General features: G+C 58.0%; 1 protein-coding gene across 1 annotated transcript in view; it reads right to left on the minus strand.

Annotated features, from left to right (window-relative positions):
• LOC138101960 (synaptotagmin-3-like) overlaps positions 1–7,891 on the minus strand; it is a gene marked incomplete at its 5' end in the record, with an annotated part of 30,989 nt that extends 23,098 nt beyond the window's left edge. Inside the window, 5 exons of the mRNA XM_068999703.1 lie at positions 1,140–1,258; positions 1,308–1,549; positions 7,032–7,188; positions 7,663–7,689; positions 7,865–7,891. Coding sequence (XP_068855804.1) covers positions 1,140–1,258; positions 1,308–1,549; positions 7,032–7,188; positions 7,663–7,689; positions 7,865–7,891 — 572 coding nt within the window. The remainder of the gene's footprint in view (positions 1–1,139; positions 1,259–1,307; positions 1,550–7,031; positions 7,189–7,662; positions 7,690–7,864) is intronic.
• Between the last annotated feature and the right edge of the window lie 83 nt (positions 7,892–7,974).

Below are 7,974 nucleotides of genomic sequence, written 5' to 3' on the forward strand. Positions count from 1 at the left end.
GTTTGGGGTGTTCTGAAGGGGGGATTTGGGGTTTGGGGTTAGAGAGGTCTTAAAATGGGGGGTTTGGGGGATTTGGGGTTTGGGGTATCCCAAAGGGGGGATTTGGGGTTTGGGGTATCCCAAAGGGGGGATTTGGGGGATTTGGGGGATTTGGGGTTTGGGGTATCCTAAAGGGGGGATTTGGGGAGGGGGTTTGGGGTTAGAGAGGTCTTAAAATGGGGGGGTTTGGGGTTTGGGGTGTTCTGAAGGGGGGATTTGGGGTTTGGGGTTAGAGAGGTCTTAAAATGGGGGGTTTGGGGGATTTGGGGTTTGGGGTATCCCAAAGGGGGGATTTGGGGTTTGGGGTATTTGGGGTTTGGGGTATCCTAAAGGGGAGATTTGGGGTTTGGGGTTAGAGAGGTGTTAAAATGGGGGGTTTGGGATTTGGGGGATTTGGGGTTTGGGGTATGGTAAAAGGGGGGGATTTGGGGTTTGGGGTATCCCAAAGGGGGGGGATTTGGGGTTTGGGGTATCGTAAAAGGGGGGATTTGGGGGATTTGGGTTTAGGAACCCATTTGGGGTTAGGGGCACCACAAAGGGGGGAATTTGGGGTTAGGGGTGTTCGAAAGGGGGGATTTGGGGTTAGGGGTGTTCGAAAGGGGGGGGGATTGGGGGATTTGGGATTTGGGGGTATCCCAAAGGGGGGATTTGGGGTTTGGGATGTTCTAAAGAGGGCATTTGGGGGATTTGGGGTGAGGGGTATCCCAAAGAGGAGATTTGGGGTGAGGGGTGTCCCAAAGGGGGGGATTTGGGGTTAGGGGCACCCTAAAGGGGTGGGAGATCTGGGGGATTTGGGGGATTTGGGGTTAGGGACCCCTTTGGGGAGGGGATTTGGGGTTCGAGACCCTCGAAGGGGAGATTTGGGATTAGGGACCCCTTTGTGGGGGGGGGGGGTGATTTGGGGTCAGCCCCTCCCCCCTTTGTGTCCAGCGGCTCACAGGGAGCCGGGCGGGCTGGGGGTGGGCAAATTTTCGGAATTCGGGGATTTTGGGGAGGGGGGGGTCCTGGGGGTCCTTTTCCCTGGGGGAGGGGGATACGGGGCACAAAGGGACCCCTCCCCCACCCACCCACCCCTCCCCTCCCCTCCCCCCCCCCCTTACCTGCCGCCCATCCCCCCCACGAGCTGCTGCGAGGGGGCGCTGGGCAGGGTCCCCCCCCCACCCCCCCCGTCCCCCCCAAATTCAGGGGGTCCCGGGGGGGGTCCCGAAGGCAGCGACCCCTGCCCGGGGGGGGGGGGGTCCCAGCGCCCGCCCCCCTCCCCCCTCAGGGCACGGCCCCATATCCAGGTAGCAGCGCTCGGGGGGGGGCTCGGGGTCCCCCCGTTCGGGCAGGGGGTCCCCGAAAGGGCCCCCCCCGCTTTGGGGGGGTTCTTTGCGCGGGGGGGACCCCCCGGGACCCCCTTTATGGCGCCAGGGGACCCAGCAGAGCTTCCAGGAGACGAAGAGCGAGACCCCGAGCAGGACCAGGCCGCAGAAGGTGACGATGACGGACAGGAGGCTGACGGACACCTCTGAGGAGGGGGGGGGACACGGAGCTGGGGGGGCACCAAAGCCACCCCAAAAACCACCCCAAAACTGACCCCAAATCGATCTGGGAGGGACATGAAGCTGGGGGGGCACCAAAGGAACCCCAAAACCACCCCAAAACTGACACCAAATCGATCTGGGAGGGGGTAACAAAGGAACCCCAAAAACCACCCCAAAACTGACCCCAAATCGATGTGGGGAGGGGGTAACAAAGGAACCCCAAAAAAAACCCCAAAACCACCCCAAATCTGACCCCAAAACCACCCCAAAACTGACCCCAAATCGATGTGGGGAGGGGGAAACAAAGGCCCCCCCAAAAACCACCCCAAAACTGAACCCAAATCGATCTGGGGGGGGACACGGAGCTGGGGGGGCACCAAAACCACCCCAAAACCACCCCAAAACTGACCCCAAATCGATCTGGGGAGGGGGTAACAAAACCACCCCAAAACCACCCCAAAACCACCCCAAAACCACCCCAAAACTGACCCCAAATCGCTCTGGGGAGGGGGTAACAAAGGCACCCCAAAACCACCCCAAAACTGACCCCAAAACCACCCCAAATCGATCTGGGATGGACATGGAACTGGGGGGGCCCCAAAGGCACCCCAAAACCACCCCAAAACCACCCCAAAACTGACCCCAAAACTGACCCCAAATCGCTCGGGGGGGGGTAACAAAGGAACCCCAAAAACACCCCAAAACCACCCCAAATCTGACCTCAAATCGATGTGGGGAGGGGGTAACAAAGGAACCCCAAAAACCACCCCAAAACCACCCCAAAACCACCCCAAAACCACCCCCAAACTGACCCCAAATCGATCTGGGGAGGGGGTAAAAAAGGAACCCCAAAACCACCCCAAAACCACCCCAAAACCACCCCAAAACTGACCCCAAAACTGACCCCAAATCGTTCTGGGGAGGGGAACAAAGGAACCCCAAAATCGACCCCAAAACCGACCCCAAAACTGAGCCCAAATCGCTCCGGGAGGGACATGAAGCTGGGGGGGGCACCAAAGGCACCCCAAAACCACCCCAAAACTGACCCCAAATCGATGTGGGGAGGGGGTAACAAAGGCACCCCAAAAACCACCCCAAAACCACCCCAAATCTGACCCCAAATCTATGTGGGGAGGGGGTAACAAAGGAACCCCAAAACCACCCCAAAACTGACTCCAAATCGATGTGGGGAGGGGGAAACAAAACCACCCCAAAACCACCCCAAAACTGACCCCAAAACCACCCCAAATCGATTTGGGATGGACATGGAACTGGGGGGGCCCCAAAGGCACCCCAAAACCACCCCAAAACCACCCCAAATCGTTCTGGGGAGGGAGTAACAAAGGCACCCCAAAAACACCCCAAAACCACCCCAAAACTGACCCCAAATCGATCTGAGGGGGGGGGACAGGAAGCTGGGGGGGCACCAAAGGAACCCCAAAACCACCCCAAAACCGACCCCAAATCGATGTGGGGGGGGGGGGAACAAAACCACCCCAAAACCACCCCAAAACTGACCCCAAATCGATCTGGGGAGGGGGTAACAAAGGAACCCCAAAAACCACCCCAAAACCACCCCAAATCTGACCCCAAATCGATGTGGGGAGGGGGTAACAAAGGAACCCCAAAACCACCCCAAAACCACCCCAAAACCACCCCAAAACTGACCCCAAATCGATGTGGGGAGGGGGTAACAAAGGAACCCCAAAATCGACCCCAAATCGATCTGGGGAGGGGGTAACAAAGGAACCCCAAAACCACCCCAAAACTGACCCCAAATCGATGTGGGGAGGGGGCAACAAAGGAACCCCAAAACCACCCCAAAACTGACCCCAAAACTGACCCCAAATCGATCTGGGGAGGGGGTAACAAAGGAACCCCAAAACCACCCCAAAACCACCCCAAAACCACCCCAAAACTGACCCCAAACCCACCCCAAATCGATCTGGGATGGACATGGAACTGGGGGGGCCCCAAAGGCACCCCAAAACCACCCCAAAACCGACCCCAAATCGTTCTGGGGGGGGGGAAACAAAACCACCCCAAAACCACCCCAAAACCACCCCAAAACCACCTCAAAACTGACCCCAAATCGATGTGGGGAGGGGGTAACAAAGGAACCCCAAAACCACCCCAAAACCACCCCAAAACCACCCCAAAACCACCCCAAATCGATGTGGGGAGGGGGCAACAAAGGCACCCCAAAAACCACCCCAAAACTGACCCCAAAACCACCCCAAAACTGACCCCAAATCGATCTGGGGAGGGGGTAACAAAGGAACCCCAAAACCACCCCAAAACCACCCCAAAACCACCCCAAATCGATCTGGGATGGACATGAAGCTGGGGGGGCCCCAAAGGCACCCCAAAACCACCCCAAAACCACCCCAAATCGATGTGGGGAGGGAGTAACAAAGGCACCCCAAAAACCACCCCAAAACTGACCCCAAAACCACCCCAAAACTGACCCCAAATCGATGTGGGGAGGGGGTAACAAAGGCAATCCAAAAACCACCCCAAAACTGACCCCAAATCGATCTGGGGAGGGAGTAACAAAGGCACCCCAAAACCACCCCAAAACCACCCCAAAACCACCCCAAAACCACCCCAAATCGATCTGGGATGGACATGGAACTGGGGGGGCCCCAAAGGCACCCCAAAACCACCCCAAAACCACCCCAAATCGTTCTGGGGAGGGAGTAACAAAGGCACCCCAAAACCACCCCAAAACTGACCCCAAATCGATGTGGGGAGGGGGGTAACAAAGGAACCCCAAAAACACCCCAAAACCACCCCAAAACTGACCCCAAAACTGACCCCAAATCGATGTGGGGAGGGGGGTAACAAAGGCACCCCAAAACCACCCCAAAACCACCCCAAAACTGACCCCAAATCGTTCTGGGGAGGGGAACAAAGGAACCCCAAAATCGACCCCAAAACCACCCCAAAACTGACCCCAAATCGCTCTGGGAGGGACATGAAGCTGGGGGGAGCACCAAAGGCACCCCAAAACCACCACAAAACCACCCCAAAACTGACCCCAAATCGATCTGGGGAGGGGGTAACAAAGGAACCCCAAAATCGACCCCAAAACTGACCCCAAATCGATGTGGGGAGGGGGTAACAAAGGAACCCCAAAACGACCCCAAAACTGACCCCAAAACCACCTCAAATCGATCTGGGATGGACATGGAACTGGGGGGGCCCCAAAGGCACCCCAAAACCACCCCAAAAACACCCCAAAACCACCCCAAATCTGACCCCAAATCGATGTGGGGAGGGGGTAACAAAGGCACCCCAAAACCACCCCAAAACCACCCCAAAACTGACCCCAAACCCACCCCAAAACCACCTCAAATCGATGTGGGGAGGGGGTAACAAAACCACCCCAAAACCACCCCAAAACCACCCCAGAACTGACCCCAAATCGTTCTGGGGAGGGGAACAAAGGAACCCCAAAATCGACCCCAAAACCACCCCAAAACTGACCCCAAATCGTTCTGGGGAGGGGAACAAAGGAACCCCAAAATCGACCCCAAAACCACCCCAAAACTGACCCCAAATCGCTCTGGGAGGGACATGAAGCTGGGGGGGGCACCAAAGGCACCCCAAAACCACCCCAAAACCACCCCAAAACCGACCCCAAATCGATCTGGGGAGGGGATAACAAAGGAACCCCAAAAACACCCCAAAACCACCCCAAAACTGACCCCAAAACTGACCCCAAATCGATGTGGGGAGGGGGGTAACAAAGGAACCCCAAAACCACCCCAAAACCACCCCAAAACTGACCCCAAATCGATCTGGGATGGACATGGAACTGGGGGGGCCCCAAAGGCACCCCAAAACCACCCCAAAACCACCCCAAAAACACCCCAAAACCACCCCAAATCTGACCCCAAATCGATGTGGGGAGGGGGTAACAAAGGAACCCCAAAACCACCCCAAAACTGACCCCAAAACCACCCCAAAACTGACCCCAAATCGATCTGGGGAGGGGGTAACAAAGGCACCCCAAAACCACCCCAAAACTGACCCCAAAACCACCCCAAAACTGACCCCAAATCGATCTGGGGAGGGGGTAACAAAGGAACCCCAAAATCGACCCCAAAACTGACCCCAAATCGATGTGGGGAGGGGGTAACAAAGGCACCCCAAAACCACCCCAAAACTGACCCCAAAACCACCCCAAATCGCTCTGGGAGGGACATGAAGCTGGGGGGGGCACCAAAGGCACCCCAAAACCACCCCAAAACCACCCCAAAACTGACCCCAAAACCACCCCAAATCGATGTGGGGAGGGGGGTAACAAAGGCACCCCAAAAACCACCCCAAAACTGACCCCAAAACCACCCCAAAACTGACCCCAAATCGATCTGGGGAGGGGGGTAACAAAGGAACCCCAAAACCACCCCAAAACCACCCCAAAACCATACCCATCCCAGGTGCCCCCAAGTGCCCCCAGCTGTGCCCAGCTGTGCCCAGGTGCCCCCAGGTGCCCCCAGGTGTGCCCAGGTGTATCCCAGGTACACCCAGCTGTGCCCAGCTGTGCCCAAGTGTCCCCAGGTGTCCCCAGGTGCCCCCAGGTCTGCCCAGGTGTGCCCAGGTGTATCCCAAGTGTGCCCAGCTGTGCCCAGGTGTGCCCAGGTGTGCCCAGGTGTCCCCAGCTGTGCCCAGGTGTATCCCAGGTGCCCCCAGGTGCCCCCAGGTGCCCCCAGGTGCCCCCAGCTGTGCCCAGGTGCACCCAGGTGTTTCCCAGCTGTGCCCAGGTGTGTGCCCAGGTGCCCCCAGGTGTGCCCAGATATGCCCAGGGGTATCCCAGGTGCACCCAGCTATGCCCAGCTATGCCCAGGTGTGCCCAGGTGCCCCCAAGTGCCCCCAGGTGCCCCCAGGTGTATCCCAAGTGTGCCCAGATGTGCCCAGGTGTGCCCAGCTGTAGCCCAGGTGCCCCCAGGTGTGTCCCAGATATGCCCAGGTGGATCTCAGCTGTGCCCAGCAGTGCCCAGGTGCCCCCAGGTGCCCCCAGGTGCCCCCAGGTGTGCCCAGATGTGCCCAGATGTGCCCAGGTGTGCCCAGGTGTATCCCAGGTACACCCAGCTGTGCCCAGCTGTGCCCAAGTGTCTCCAGGTGCCCCCAGGTGTATCCCAGCTGTGCCCAGGTGCCCCCAGGTGCCTCCAGGTGTGCCCAGGTGTATCCCAGGTGTGCCCAGGTGCCCCCAAGTGCCCCCAGGTGAGCCCAGGTGCCCCCAGGTGTATCCCAAGTGTGCCCAGCTGTGCCCAGGTGTGCCCAGCTGTAGCCCAGGTGCCCCCAGGTGAGCCCAGGTGCCCCCAGGTGTATCCCAAGTGTGCCCAGGTGCCCCCAGGTGCCCCCAGCTGTGCCCAGGTGCCCCCAGGTGTGTCCCAGATATGCCCAGGTGGATCCCAGCTGTGCCCAGCAGTGCCCAGGTGCCCCCAGGTGTGCCCGCACCTGTGTCGGCCGGCCGGGGGTGCCCGCGGTGCCGCAGCAGGTCGGTGAACTCGAGGCAGCGGGCGTGGGGCGGGCGGGCGCGGGGGGCGAAGCAGAGCTCGTGCACCAGGCGCAGGGCACTGCGGCAAACGTCCTCCTCGTAGTCCCCGGACATGGCCTGGAACGGGGCGAAAACGGGCAAAAACGGGCAAAAACGGGCAAAAACGGGCAAAAAATGGGCAAAAATGGGTAAAAACCAGGGGAAAATGGGGGCAAAATGGGCAAAAAGGGGGGGAAAATGTCCTCCTCGTAGTCCCCGGACATGGCCTGGAACGGGGCGAAAACGGGCAAAAACGGGCAAAAACTGGGAAAAAACGGGAAAAAAATGGGCAAAAATGGGCAAAAATGAGAAAAAAAGGGTAAAAAGCAGGGGAAAATGGGGGCAAAATGGGCAAAAATGGGGGGGAAACATCCTCGTCGTAGTCCCCGGACATGGCCTGGAACGGGGCGAAAATGGGCCAAAATGGGCAAAAATGGATAAAAACGGGTAAAAAATGGGCAAAAATGGGCAAAAAAAGGAGAAAAATGGGTAAAAACCAGGGAGAAAACAGGGGGGAAACGGGGAAAAACGGGGGAAAAACGGGGGGAAAACGTCCTCCTCGTAGTCCCCAGACATGGCCTGGAATAGGGCAAAAATGGGCCAAAATGGGCAAAAACGGAGAAAACGGGAAAAATGGGAAAAAAAATGGGTAAAAATGGGTAAAAAATGGGAAAAAACGGGCGAAAAATGGGTAAAAACTGGGGGGAAACCGGGGGGGAAATGGGGAAAAACGGGGGGAAAACGGGGGGAAAACGTCCTCCTCGTAGTCCCCGGACATGGCCTGGAACGGGGCAAAAACGGGCAAAAACAGGCAAAAACGGAGAAAATGGGGGAAAATGGGCAAAAAAATGGGTAAAAATGGGT

This window comes from Aphelocoma coerulescens, unplaced genomic scaffold (genome assembly GCF_041296385.1).
Source record: "Aphelocoma coerulescens isolate FSJ_1873_10779 unplaced genomic scaffold, UR_Acoe_1.0 HiC_scaffold_584, whole genome shotgun sequence".
NCBI lineage: Eukaryota > Metazoa > Chordata > Aves > Passeriformes > Corvidae > Aphelocoma > Aphelocoma coerulescens.